This window comes from Bos grunniens, chromosome 18 (assembly GCF_055505025.1).
Source record: "Bos grunniens cultivar Pamir isolate PY7600 chromosome 18, Bosgru_T2T1.0, whole genome shotgun sequence".
Taxonomy (NCBI): Eukaryota; Metazoa; Chordata; class Mammalia; order Artiodactyla; family Bovidae; genus Bos; species Bos grunniens.
The window spans coordinates 2965984-2980487 of NC_141182.1; the positions used below are offsets into that span (position 1 = coordinate 2965984).

The 14504-nt window shown below is 44.1% G+C and overlaps 1 protein-coding gene across 2 annotated transcripts; it reads right to left on the reverse strand.

Moving 5' to 3' along the window:
- TMEM170A (transmembrane protein 170A) lies at window positions 1-14201 on the reverse strand. Of its 2 annotated transcripts, none has more exons than XM_086349983.1 (3): window positions 13893-14201; window positions 5743-5844; window positions 1-3080 (listed from the first exon to the last, which is right to left on the reverse strand). In XM_086349983.1, the coding sequence occupies exons 1-3, from the start codon at window positions 14023-14025 to the stop codon at window positions 2950-2952; spliced, it is 366 nt and encodes a 121-aa protein (XP_086206109.1). In that variant the 5' UTR covers window positions 14026-14201; the 3' UTR covers window positions 1-2949. The 2 variants fall into 2 exon arrangements, with proteins under 2 accessions (XP_086206109.1, XP_086206108.1); XM_086349982.1 differs by having other exon boundaries at window positions 5674-5844.
- Window positions 14202-14504: the final 303 nt, after the last annotated feature.

Consider the following 14504-nt stretch of genomic DNA (forward strand, 5'->3'; position numbering starts at 1 on the left):
CAGAGTTGAAAGTAATCTTTATTGATAAACATTTATACCAGAATTAGAAATTTCAGTAGAAAAATAAAATTTAAATAACTTTCTGTGGTACAAAGATTTGATCAGTTTGACTGCAGCATTTAGTGAAATAATCTAATACAAAAAGTTAAGCTGACTTTACCACAAGCAGGGTAACAATGCACAGAACAGAAACACATGTACACAGAACCTTCTGCGTGTGGACAGCACCAGGACCTCAACTTCAGGAGATGATCTCCTAGGGAAGGTTGGTGTGCACTGCAGTTGTATTAAGAACATCATTCAAACCAGAGCAGCTTTTGGAATCAAAAGCTAACATACAATTTAAAGACTTAGGAAACCTAAGAGCTTAAAGATAACTACTTGCATGAACTTTATCTCCCTAGTTGAGACATTTCCTAGGTAATGTTCTGGATTAGTAAATAGTACAATGAGACACCTTTGTCTTGGAATATTCATTACTCATTTGTATTGGATTTAAGTTTACATGAAATGTTTTTCTCCTAAAACCTTTATCTCAAAGAATCCAGAAATCAGCTTTTCATGGTTGGGGGTTTCTCCTTCCCACTAAAAGAAAAGTGGATGCATAGCTGGGGCAGGGGTGGTTTCATGTGTCTCCAGGCAAGTCAGGAGTTGGCAAAACGTCTCAGAAGCTTTATGTGAAAAAATAAAATGTTCAACACAAATGCCAGTACTTTTTCATCTGAGCAACCACCCCCAAATAATTGTGCATTTGAGGTGAGAAATTAAAAAGAAAAAGAAACCCTTAAGGGCAATAAACATTCCTTATAATTCAAATAGTTTCTTCCTGAAAACATTTCAAGCCACAAAGCTCAAGTTATATAAAGTCTATATTCATTTATTCACAGAATGTTCACATACTGGGATGGATGAAACATTCAATAATCTGAAGATCCATTTTATATTTGAAGTTCTTAAAAACAGTGGATAATCAAACAAGAAACAGATGAAAACAAAGACAGCTTTCAAAATGCATTAGTTCTTGTGTTTTGGCTCTAGAAGTGAAGCAACCAAACATTTAAGCCATGGATCAATATGTTGAAAAATTAGTTTTGGGGGAGAGAAGCCCACTGACCACTAGCCCATACTCAATTTGTGAAACTCTATCCAAAGGAATGTTTTCAGTGAGAATGCTGAGACATCTTTCAATAGAGATGAAGGAAAACTTCTTAAGCTGAAGGGCTACGTTTCAAAATCCAACTATTGAATTGAAAAATGGAGTCTTGAGCTAAAGACATAAAAATTTGTTTGAAAGAAAGATTTGAGCATTGGAGAATAATCTTGTTGGGGAATTTGTAAGGATATTTGCCTGTGTACAACTCCTACAATTTTTCACCTCGTTAGAGTATATCTATTACTGTAATTTTGATAAGTAGTCTAATGGCCTATTAGTTAAAAGAAAATGTCCACTTACTTTTTGGGATCCTTTTTAATTTTTCTCTGTGACCATCTCCTGGCTATTTTTAATCAGAAGCCAGAGTGCATATTGCTTAAATCAAACAGCACTGCACATGACCTTATGGGCAGGTAGCTTCACACTCATAATGAAAACTTTCCTTTTAAAATGTCATATTTAATGACCAGAAACTATTTTGAAAACAGATAACAACAACTGTATTTCATACAAACCAGTTTATGCGGTTAAGGATAAAGTCAGATATTTAATTTTTGCAATCCTTTTTCTTTTGAAGGTCACAGTTTTTAGGCCTTTAGATGAAAAAGAAAGCTAGGCATTCGAAGCAAAATTAAAAGAGCTAAAATTGGGTTTAAAAAAAAAACTCTGATATTTAATTTTCTTTAAGGATATAGATTCTCTTGAAAGGAAATATAAAGGGCACAGTGGAAGGTATATTTGAAAATTAAACTTCAGGCACTTTCTGGGAGTCATACCCACCACTGTAAAATGGGTTGAAGACCCACCACTAGGTAACCACATTAAGACTAGGAAATCAATAACCCCTAATTCCAGTTAAAGCTGCACTTTTACAATTTTTTAAGAGCCATGAGCAAACCAAAGTCACTAAAAAAAAGGTAACAGAATGTTTAAAGTATCTTTCTGTGTGTATGTCTCAATGTCCAGTGAGTATCCTGATCAATATGGCTGAGAATTTTCCATTCAAACTATTTAATAGGGTGTGTTTCCAATTAAACTAAATAAAATCAATAGACTATAAAGTGATAGGAAAAGGTGATACAGGAGTTCTATGGAAAAATTCTCAATTACCTAGCTTATTTTGAGAAAATGTACAAAACAGGAAATTCACACATCTTAAAATATATAAAATAATCAGAGGTCAAAATAGTTATTCATAAAATGTCACAGCATTCAGGAGTTAGCTTTTATTTATTTAAATAGTGGAACTGAAGCCACTACTTGAGTTATAGGTTTTGTGTGTGTTTTATTTCTCCAAATTTGTTCTCAACGTTATGCTCGACCAAAACCTACTTGGCACTTACTGTCATGAAGATGTGGCAAGGGTTTGCCAAATTTTAATCAAGATTTGATCAAATAAGATATCAGCACAGTTTACTGTGCTCAGAAGTAAACCAGTATGTTCTACAGTTTCTCTGAAACACGCAAGGCTGCGTTTTTCTCACAGGACGTTGTAAATTTCAGTGTGAAGGATGCCAACCCAGAAGCACTGCTGACTGGGCTTGGGTAAAGATGCACCTGTAAAACTGCCTGATTTGCATATGTAAAAACAGAAAGAAAAGAAACTTGATTTTTTTTTTTTGGTTGAGAACAATGAGTCCAAAAAGATCTTTAATTCCTGGAACTTCAAACTGAAGAAAGGACCGAAGTGTTGTTCTTCATACCGTTTGAAGAACTAAGAAAACGCTACATCCCATAATGTATTATTTTTGAGGATTCTATAAAACCGATTCACCATCATAGCACAAGGGCATGTGCTATAGAGTAGCTAAAATCCGTAAAAAGGAGACCACTACGACACAAAACGTCTGTCCAGTGCCCAAGGTAAGGGCTTCAAACGGAATCATTTCCTTTCCTGCTGCTCGATACACTCCAGCAATTGCTGCACCTGTTCAAAAATTCAAGTGTGTTAAAAAATTAGAGGGGGGTTAATATAATCAGAAAAATACAGCACTTAAAACTCTAAGTAGAAAAAACATAAAATAAATTAAAAAATAAAACTCTAAGAATGATTTAAATTTTTTACATTAAAATTTAAACATTACAGAAATGTTTTTGTTTTCCCTATTCTTTTTGCTAACTACTCTTGGTTTTAAGTATTCCTTATATGGTTTGCAAGTCACCAACAAATGTTTTTAGAAAAGGGACTCTTTCAAACTAAGTCTCCTAGATATATTGAATAAAATCACCTGGAAGTCATAACCAAAATCACAAAGACTGCAATATTCACATAACCCGATTACAAACTTAAAACATATTATTCCCCAGGCACGTAACAGATACCTAACAAATTCCTGGCAATAAATGATAGAAAATCCTCTGCGTGAGGCTGAGCAAGGAATATTTCAGGAGCAGTCACAGGGAAACCCCACTCCCTCTTGTACTATACTCAGAGTTCCCTTCAAGAAATGGATGGAGGAAATGCCCTGAATGCCCAGATGGTCCACTGCTGTGGCCCGGGGTTCAATCCCTGGTTTGGGAACTAAGATACCACAAGCTGTGTGGCACAGCTTAAAAAAAAAGGCGGGGGGGCGGGGAGGAAGAAAGGAAGTGAGTGGGACTCTAAGCCCAGCAAGTTGCTATTCATTCAAAGGGCTTGAGGTGAGGGATACTCCGGGATTCCTTTCTATTTCCCATGTCATTCTGTTGGTCACTATAACTTCCTACATATTGAATAAACAGAACAAACAGGTATCTGTTTCTACTCAGGTACCCTGAATTGCTCACAGGGACTCAGCATTATACTAAGAAAAGTCAAGAATTCATTCATTTGAAAAAAACAGATCCAAAGTTCCCAGATAATCTTCTCCTGACCCCAGCCCAAAATGCTCCAAACAGAATTCTCCTTGGTCAGAGAATACAGGTGGGGACACAAGACAGAAAGCACAAGCACGAAACAGATTTTGAATAATGCAGGACGATATATACTGTTTCGATCAAGTGTCAACACCTTGCCCATTGTGATATGATGGTATATTAACATATTTGAAGGAGAATAAGGAGCAGTGCTACTGGCAGTACATGCACACTGTGCTATTAATACTACCCTCTGAGAGGCATGTGTTCCTTTGGGCCTCTTTGTAATTTATCTCCAAAAAAAGTGGGTTGGATCAGAAGAAGCTTAAAGAACTTGAACTGGGCCCCAAAGTGGGATTTGGATGATGAAGGGAAGATAGTTAAAAGCAAACCAGAAGGAGCAGCAAAATGGGAAGGGAATAGATTGTATGCACTAGAGTCAAAGAAGGATACAATTACTACGTGTTAGATAGTCTCTGTTTTATATACACACATTATTTCATTTAGCCATCACACAGCATTGCTATTGTACCAATGAGAAATCTAAAACAGGTCCTGGGGGCTAATAATCCAGTTAGAAAACTAGAGCAGAGGCTCTCTAAACATAGCAGTAGGTGATACAGTTAAAAATATTGTTTAAGGCCAGTTATGGAAACTCCTTAATGCAGACAGGAGAAAATTAGCCTCCCCACCGCCTTATCACAAAGGTTTCACCATCTACAGAACACAGAGAAAATATAGGTGATACAGTTAAAAATATCGTTTAAGGCCAGTTATGGAAACTCCTTAATGCAGACAGGAGAAAATTAGCCTCCCCACCGCCTTATCACAAAGGTTTCACCATCTACAGAACACAGAGAAACTAGGCCACCTTGTCCCCAAAAAAACCCCTAAAGTCAAAGAGACAGGGGAATTTCTGCTTGAAATTCAAAGTTTAAAATCACAGTGAAAAAAAAAAAATTACATAAACCGAGAAAAAAGTCTGAAAGCATATAATGAAATGCAAACTGTGGTTACCACGTAGGAATACAGTAGTGGAGAATCTTTGTTTTTGCTTTCTTATAATTTTTAATTTATATAAAATATACATGCTATTTTTATTTTGTTATGAGCTTAAAAATATTCTCAGCCCTATGACATGAACAAAAGCTGCACCCCCACCCAAAAGATACCACACAGATAAAAATAATGTATAATTATGAATGTTGCTCAAACTCTTATTCAGAAAGTCCTAAGAGTTAAAAAAAAAAAAAAAAAAACAGGCACTTTTCTAAACAAAATTCCCTCCATCCTTAAAATATCTACACCTGGATGAAGGGAAGTAATTTGTCAAGCAGATTGCAATGCCACAGATCAGTGAAGTGACAGCTGAGGAGAAAGGAGAGCAGTAGCTTCCAAAAAGCCAAATATTCTCTTGGTAGTGGTCAAGATCACAAGATGTATCTCACAAAGCTTAACGTGGCTTCCCTAAAGCCACGAGACAGAATCTGACTCAGGAAGTCAAAGATGTTATCCAAGTAAGAGGGGACTGAGGCGAGAAGAGAACAGTATATAAAACACAGGGCCCGCGCACAAAGAGCGCGCTTACTTCTTTATCCCACTCAGACACGTTTCTAAAACGGTTCCTAAAGTTAACTGACTATTCATATGAAATGTTTCGACTGTATTTTAAACGTCTAACATACTTGTCAAGATTCCAGCAGTAATTGGTCCCACGATGCCCATCAACAGGATGCTTACAGACATGAACCTACCATATTTGTGATGTCTGAGGGTGAAGAGGGCCAGTAATCCGGCAGGGACGTGAAAGAAGAGAGAAGACACCAGTGCCCACAGGAACACACCATACCACATCTCTGCAAGGGAGAGCAAAGAAAGGTTGGACGTCACCAGCTTCCCCAGGGCGGTCGTGACAAAGGCGCGGTCATTATACTCAATTTTAAATTATTTAAGTTATTTACGTTATTTCAATTTTAAAACAATTCTGTTGCAGTGGCGGTTCATCAGTCAAATATCCAAACACTGATGGTTTTGGAGGGATCACTAAACTATGGCCACCCCCTGTTTTTGTGCGCAAAGTCTTAGCGGGACACAGACATGCCTGTTCATTAAGTCTTGTCTATGGCTGCTTTCAAGCTCCCAGAGCAGGGCTGAAACAGTGACAGAGACCATAGGACCTGCAAAGCCTAAAATATTTATAATCTGGCCCTTTACAGAAAAGGTTGGCCGACTCCTGACAAGCTACCCCTATTCCCAAACACTGAAGAAAAAGTTCACCCAGATTTGGAAATTCACTTATGTGATTTCCCTTTCACAAGGACAAGTGTGAGCACCACTGACAGGGCGCCATGCGCAAATGCCTGACCTCTCTCCTCGGTGGCAGCTCCAGAGGCTAGTGCGCACACCACTCCCCGAGAGGTGCCACCCTCCCCATCCGCCCCTCCAGCCCGGGCCCTGCTGCACACTGGCATCTCCCACTGGGGCCTCCTTGGACACCATCCACTGCCAGCTCGTCCCCAACCCAGGAAACAGCACCAGGCAGCTCCCTGCTAAGCAGCAACCCCATCTTTAATCCCTGAGTCCTCAGCAGCTCCTCCCCAAGCCACCTAAGAGACTCTGGCTGCTGTTACACCCCCGGTGTGCACAGAGCTCTGTGAGGACGTGGGAATGGCAGTGCCCGGGGGTGGACAAACAGGACACAAACCTGCCTCCAGGAGCTCAGGGACTCTGCTGCCCAGCTGACAGCCTTGCCATCACGCGGCTTCCGCTGGAGCCCCCCAGGTTTTAGAGACAAGCACTGCTCACCACAGCAACTCAAGGGCCTGCTAGAGTGCGGCTCCTCACTGGCTGCGGTGAACCATGCGGGCGGTGAACTGGGGTGAAGCCTTAATCTGCCAGAGACACAGGAAGTTGGTAACTTCAATAAAAGTGTGTCTGGACACTTGGGTGTGCTACCCAACTGCCATGGGATGAATCCATGTGCGGAAGCCCTAATCAGACAGGACCGTGGACTTACAAGAGGAAGACAGATTTCTCTCTCTCTGTGCCTCTCCTCTTTCTCTCCCCATCGAGTGAGGACATATCAAGAAGATGGCCCAAGAGGGCCCTCAGCCTGACCGTACCGGCACCCTCATCTTGCACTTCCAATCTCCACCTGTGTTGGTTAAGTCACTCGGTCCATGGTGCTTTGTTCCAGCAGCCCTGGCAGACACCAACACTCCCCTGTTCCCACTTCCCTGGAGCAAGGAGGCTTGCTGGGCTAGCAACTCACACCTCAACTTTTCTAAAAGCTGAAAGACCTGTGTGCAAACAGGATCTGGTGCAGCAAGTCAGCTCCTCCCTGAGTCTCTGAGGGGGAGAAGCAGTGTGCACCTTCCTACATACAGCCCTAAGTCACATCCATTTGCTCTCCCACTGCCTCCATACTTTATATAGCGTCACTTAAGTCACTCTAAGTAGGAAAGAAAGGCTTTATCATATTAGATGAACAGTACAATTTATAAAACGCTTTCAGAGGATAAAGTAGTACAGAACACTAATAGCTAAGGCAAACCTCAATCAATAAAACACTTTTAAAAAGCTAAGTGATATCCCGTTAATACTGCACCTTAATCTGCCATCTATTTAACAGCTATTTATTGATCACATAGTACTTTTCATTTCCCTGGCTCTATACACTGTCAAACATCTTTGTCTATCTATTTTACAGTATTTCCTTATGCACTGTTTCACATAAAGTGCATTATCTTCAACTTTGTTTACTTTGGCAGCTAAAGTCACATCATTTCCCCAAGGTGAAGAATAAGTCAGGTTATTAACCTGAAATAAATGTTATAAGGGAAACCAGACTAAGCACTGGTGGCAGAAGAGGCCCCAAAGATGCCCACATCCTCAACCCAAAGCCTATGAAAATTCGACCTAACAAAAGGGGGTGTGCAGGTGTGATGAGATTAGACATCTTGCAATGCAGGGGGGGTAGTATCTTGGATTTTATAGGTGGGCCTACTGTAATCAAGGGTCCCTGGAAGACAGTCACAGTCAAAGAGATCTGAAGATGCTGTGCTGCTGGCTTTAAAGATGGAGGAAGGTGCCAGAAGCCAAAGGACGTGGTGACCTCTAGCAGCTGAAAAGACACGAAAACAAATTCTCCTTAGAGCCTCCAGAAGGAAGATGGCTCTGCTGACTCATTTGGACTTCTGACCTCCAAGACTAATAAATCTGTGTTGTTTTAAGCCACTAAATTTGTGGTGAGTTGTTTCAGTAGCCACAGCAAGCTAATACCAGTACTGAGAGTTCATTCATTCAGCAAATACTTACAGAGCCCATTCCATATGTCAGGCACGTCAATGAACAAGAACAGAAATTTAAAAAAGACAAAGATCCCTGCCCAGAGGGTGTCTGTATCTTTAAGCATATTCTTCAGTTTGAGTTAAACAGAAGGTCACATGGCGGACCTCTTGGGGGGAATTCTGTGCTCCCTGGCCCTCTAGCTGCCACAGTCGAGTCCCCTGTCTTCCGAGCAAGGGGTCAAGACCAAACTGGCCCCAATAAGCAGAAACAGGAGCACAGAACAAGTGGGCAGAGTTAGGCTTGGCGCCCAGCTGTCCTTTCAGCTTGCCCTGCTCTGCCTTATGTTCCAGGTCAAACAACTGTGCCTCTGTAGCCAGGGTTCACCACCCCAGTCCTGCAACTAACTCCGCGCTGGCCTGCCTAGATGCTAAGTGCCCACTGGCCTGCATCTGTCCACACTGCCCACTGTGAGACCCCTCTCTTACCCACCCCCACCTACCTGCCAGGGGATCCATCTGTTTCCTTGTGAAATACTAATACAAATATATCTGGTTTCTACTCCTGATGCCTAAAACCGTTTAAGATAATGGTGCTAGGAAAATCTTTTTTTCTAAGACTTAATCTATGACCCTGATTCCTGAGGAAGAGCTCCTAAATTCCTTGGAATTTCCAGGAGTGTCTTTTGTTCTCATAAGGCAACTCTTGGTGGGCTCCTTGATGGGCGCTGGTCACCAGAAAGGCCAGGCCATGATTGTAAGCTTGGAACCTTCAGCCCTACTCTCCATTCTCAGGAGAGAGGAGGGGTCTAGAAGCAAGTTATTAATCGGTCATGCCTAAGTGATGAAGCCTCCATAGATATTTCAACAGTACGGAGGGCAGAGAGTTTCTGGGCTGGTGAAGACACCTATGTGCTGGGAGGGTGACCCACCCCAGCTGCACAGGAACAGAAGCTCCTGTGCTCAGGGACCCTTCCAGCCTTCACCCTGCTTATCTCTTCATGTGGTGTTCATTTCCATCCTTTACATCTTTGGGAACATACCAGTCACCTGGTGAGTTCTGTAAGCTGCTCTAGCATTTTCACTTGAACAAGAAGGATGACACGGAAACCTTAGCTGGTCAGAGCACATGCGAAAACCTAGCCTTTGACTGGCATCTGAAGTGGGGGTTGGGGCAGTCTTGTGCAACTGGGCCTTTCACCTGTGGGACTGAAGCCAGCTCCAAGCAGACAGTGTCAGAACTGAACCGAGTTGCAGGACACCAACTGGTGTCCAAAACTGCTCAGTGCATAGAGAAATGTTATCTGGCACCAGAAGTGCTGTGAGCACAGTGGCAGTGCGAGAGTAAAGGGAAACTGAGTTTTTTCGAGGTATTCTTCCTCTCCTAACAAGGAGGACTGGCCCACCAGGACTATCAACCATAGCCTGCCACCTCTCTCCCGAGGCCACTGCCTAACTGCCCACTTATCCCTGGTTCCTGAATGGGCCCTTCTGGCCTGCCTCAACCTTAACGGTCTCTTGGCCCTAGCCCCGGCTAGCTCTTATCTGCCCTGATCTGGCCTTTCATCTATTCTCCACACAAAACCAGAAAGTCAGTGGTAATGGGGACAAGGTTTCTTGTTGGAGTGATGACAGTATTCTCAAGTTGTTTTTTGTGGTGATTGCAAACTCGGCAAAAAAATCATTAAATTGTATACATGAAAAAAAAAAGTGAATCAGATCATCTTTCCTCTGCTCAAAACCCCTCGAACACGGCTTTGGGGGATCTGACCTCACCCCCTGCCCCCGTGCCCACGCCGCCCCTCCCACCGCACTGGCCTCCTTCACGTCACTGCAGTGAGCTCCCGTCCCAGGGCCTCTGCACCTGCTGCCCCTGGCCCAGAATGCCCGTCTCCGGACAGCTGCGTGGCGGCTGCTCATTCCCTTTCAGATTTCACCTCCAATGGCATCATCTTAGAGGGCTTCCTCGTGACCTTATGTAAAACAAGCATTCCGCTCGACACATAAGACCTGCCACTTACTATCCCCCTACCCAATCTTACACTCACACTGTCTGTTCCATTTCATATTTTTATTTATTTTGCCATATTGCAAGGTATGTATGATCTCAGTTCCCTGACCAGGGACTGAACCTGAGCCCCCTGCACTGGAAGTGCTGGACTGCCAGGGAAGCCCCTCCTTTCCGTACTTTTAAATTTTGTTTCCTCTTTCCCCTTTAGAATGAAAGTTCTTTTGTTTTGTTCACTAACACACCTTTCCTTGGTGCCTAGAAAACAAGAGACACACAATAGACACCGAGTAAATTTGCAGACCGAATGAGTAAATGACTGATCCAAGTGTGATGTATTATTGATCCCAGCAATGGCACAACTAAAACATTAGTGGGTTTTAGTTTATCAGAAGGCACACTCTGGGGAACCCCTGGGGCTCCAGCAGCTAGGGACTCTATGCTCTCACTACTGAGGGTCCAGGTTCGATCCCCGAGTCTGAGAACTAAATTCCCACAAGCCATGCGGCGTGGCCAAAAACAAAAGAGAGAGGGGGGAAGATATACTTTGATATTGAAAATATTAATATAATGAGATTCATCCCTTTAGAAAGTGAATTTTATTCCTGATACAAGAGGGGAGAATAATTTGCCTTTCTCAGCATTCAGATTTGTTAAAAATGACCACCAAAGAAATCTGAACTACTTGGAATAAGAAGGGTTAGGCAGAAAACTACTACTACTACTACTAAGTCACTTCAGTCGTGTCCGACTCTGTGCGACCCCAGAGACGGCAGCCCACCAGGCTCTCCCGTCCCTGGGATTCTCCAGGCAAGAACACTGGAGTGGGTTGTCATTTCCTTCTCCAATGCATGAAAGTGAAAGGTGAAAGTGAAGTCGCTCAGTCGTATTGGACTCTTAGCGACCCCATGGACTGCAGCCTATCAGGCTCCTCCATCCATGGGATTTTCCAGGCAAAAGTACTGGAGTGGGGTGCCATAGGTCTAAATTGCAAATGCAGGTTTAAAGAAATCAATTCAAAGCTTCCGGACAGTGATAAACCACAGAGTATTTCAGAGCAATGACTTTGCCATATTGAGTTGGCATAAAAAGCAAGTAACCTTTTCTGTGGGGCCAAAATAGAAACAATTCCAGAATCAGGACAATGAATGAGATTCACTGTCAGCAGGTTTTGGTGCCTCAGGAAGGATTACATTTCATGTACCTATTGAAGCCATCATTCCAGCTGAAGAAGAGACACAACAGGGAGGCTATATGTTTACCCCGTGTGTTTACTCATCACATTCCAATCAGCTTGTGTCCATGGGCTGTATCTCATGCATGTTTATAACTCCAGCATAACTCCAGCCCAGAGCCTGCACTTGATCACTAAATACATCCTGAATGAATGATCCATGGTGATCACTACCCCCAAGTTATATATCCACTGAAGTACCAATAAACTCAAGTACAGACTGCAGTTTAATATTTCAGAACAACTCCTGACAGGAAAACAATATGCTTAGCTACTGATTCTTTACTATAACATAGTAGAACTATCCTCCCAAATCCACTTACCTCAATCTTTTTTTTAAAAGAGGAGGCAACTAAAAGCCAGAGAAACTGAACAAAATGTTCAGTTTCAAAATATCACCTCACATATGACTTATTGATTATGGTAACCTTATGGTGGAGAGATCTGATAAACACCATTTTCACCAAATGATTAAACTTAGTGTTATCAATAAAGGGACAAACTGACATTAAATGTCTCCTAATGTGGTGCTCTGGGAAGTGTACATCACCTATGTAGGTAGCATCCTGATCAAAAATGTTTAATCTGAATCTAACCATGAAGAAATAATCAGATAACTCAGACTATGGGACAGTCTAGGAACAGTTAGCCTGGTTTTCAAAAATGTCAGTCTCAAGAAACTGAAACAAAGATGGAGGAACTATTCTGGATTCAAGAAGACTGCAAAGACAACTATATGCAATGTGTAACCCTTGATTAGATCCTGGAATTTTTAAAGAAAGGTATAAATGGCATTATTCAAACAACTGAGTATGTTTCAATAAGGCCTATATATTAGATAATATTCTACCGATGTTAAATGTGTTAACACATTCCAGTGCAATATGTTTTTCTAGGCTGTGGCAGAAAATGTCCTCATTTTAAATGATACATGCTATAAAGCGTTAGCTGTCAAGTGCCATTATTTGTGTAACCCCCTTTCTCTTTTCTGCAGAAACTAAACATATTATGCACATGCATATATGTATTTAGACAGGAAGCAAAAGAATCGAAATATTAATAATGAACCTAAGTAAAGGGTATATAGGTATCTGTTACACTATCATTTCAATTTTTCAGTAGGTTTAAACTTTTTCCAAATAAAGAGCTGCGAGAAAAGTAATAGACCAATCCGGTCCAGTAGAGCCTTCAGACTGCATGAACATTTCATTTTTTGGACATGGTCTCCAGAATGCCAATATATTTCTGTTGTCATTGTCAAATGTGATCTTAGTATCTTTTGATACCTTTTGCCAGATTATCATTATAGGCATGATTTCAAGCTAACACCTGCATCTGTTTCAACGTGTTTTTTATCTTATTAACTACTTCACAGACCTGTTGGGGAAAATACTAGAAAAGTAATACACTGCAAGTCCCTGGTGTCCGCTGAATGGCGCCTGGCGGTCGCTGCCCAGCGGATGAGAAATCACAGGTGCCTTATTTACCAGTTTTAACTGTAGTCAGTAATCCAACCTTCCTTCCTTTGCAGGTCTCAGGCCGGTTCTTGCATTGTTTACTGAGTGAAAGTATCTGTCAGCTTTGCTGGAGGGCCCAACCTCACCCTTCAAACACCCCTGATCTCAGTCTTCTTGCCTTTAAAAGGGCCAACACATAACACTACTCTCCCCTCCAAGGCTTTATTTTCAGTCTTTGCAGGTATTTTCTCCTCCTCTCAGTTTTCCGAGCCCGATAGCTTTCTATCTCGATTTCTAAGTTTGAAAACCTCTGCTCTCAAGCCCAGCCGAGATAAGTGGCATAAGAATCAGAAAGGCGCCGTGTCGACGTTCTCGAACAGGAGTGGGAGACGAGGCCACAGGTCTCCAGAAAGGGATTCCTAGAAAGAGAGACTGGCGGAGGGGGTGGATCTGGACGTGGGCAGCAGCGATCGGCAGACAGCCTCCCGGTGCAGAGGCTGGGCTACCTACCCTACGCACAGCGGGTGCCTGAGTTCTGACCGATGGCCCTCAGACCGGCCGGGACGACGCACCGTCCGAGGCACGAAAGCCCAGAGGCCGGGGCGGACGAAAGAGGCTGGGGTTGTCCAGTGCCCCCGCCCGCCAAAAGGAGGCGAGGACCGCCTCCCGTGCCCCAGACGAGGAGGGGCGGCCGCCACCAGGGCGCTGCCGAGTTCCCTCCTGAAGCAGGGGCGTTTGGGAACTCCAGAGAGCAGGACGACTTCGGGCGGGGGCCGAGTTCCCCTCACCGACGGGGCCCACCGCGGGATCGGGGTGGCCCGCCTGAGGGGCCCGCGGCAAAGTGGCGAGGGGAGGCGGAAAGGCTGCCGTCCCCAGCTCTCGGCCGACGGAGAGCCGACCCCCGCGGGGCCGCCGGTACCTGGGAAGGAGCAGAGCGATGTGGAGTTGGGGCACAGCGTCCCGTTGCCCACCCGCGGCACCAGCTTCAGGCTGAGGATCTGCTGCAGGAGCCCGGCCGACGCCCCGCTGCCGCCGCTCCCCTCGCGTTCCATCCCGCCGCCATTCACCGCAGAGGGCTGAGGGAGAGCGCCCGAGGGGCCGCTGAGGGAAGAGCGCCCGAGATGCTGCCGCAGCGCGAACTCGCGTACGGCCTGCTCCGCTCCCCACACCTCCGCAGCCACAGCGTCACCTTCGGCCGGGGCCCTCTTCCTCCTACCCCAACGGCCCTGCCAAGTGACGGCTCCTTTCTCCAATTACAGGGCGCCGCCGACGGCAGGGGCGGGGCGAGGGGCGTTCCCGCCCCTGACGTTGCGTACGGCTCTCGGAGACCTGGCCCCCTACGGCCTACGCCCCCTACTGGAGAAGTCGCTCCTGCTCCGGTGGGGCGCGCTCGGCTCTGTCCTTCTCTGCAACGCCACCTAGAAGAAAGGAGTGGAATTACATATAGAGAGGGAGAGGGGCTTTCCAGGAGGCGCTAGTGGTCAAGATTCTGCCTGCAATGAGGGAGACACAGGTTCGATCTCTGGGTCGG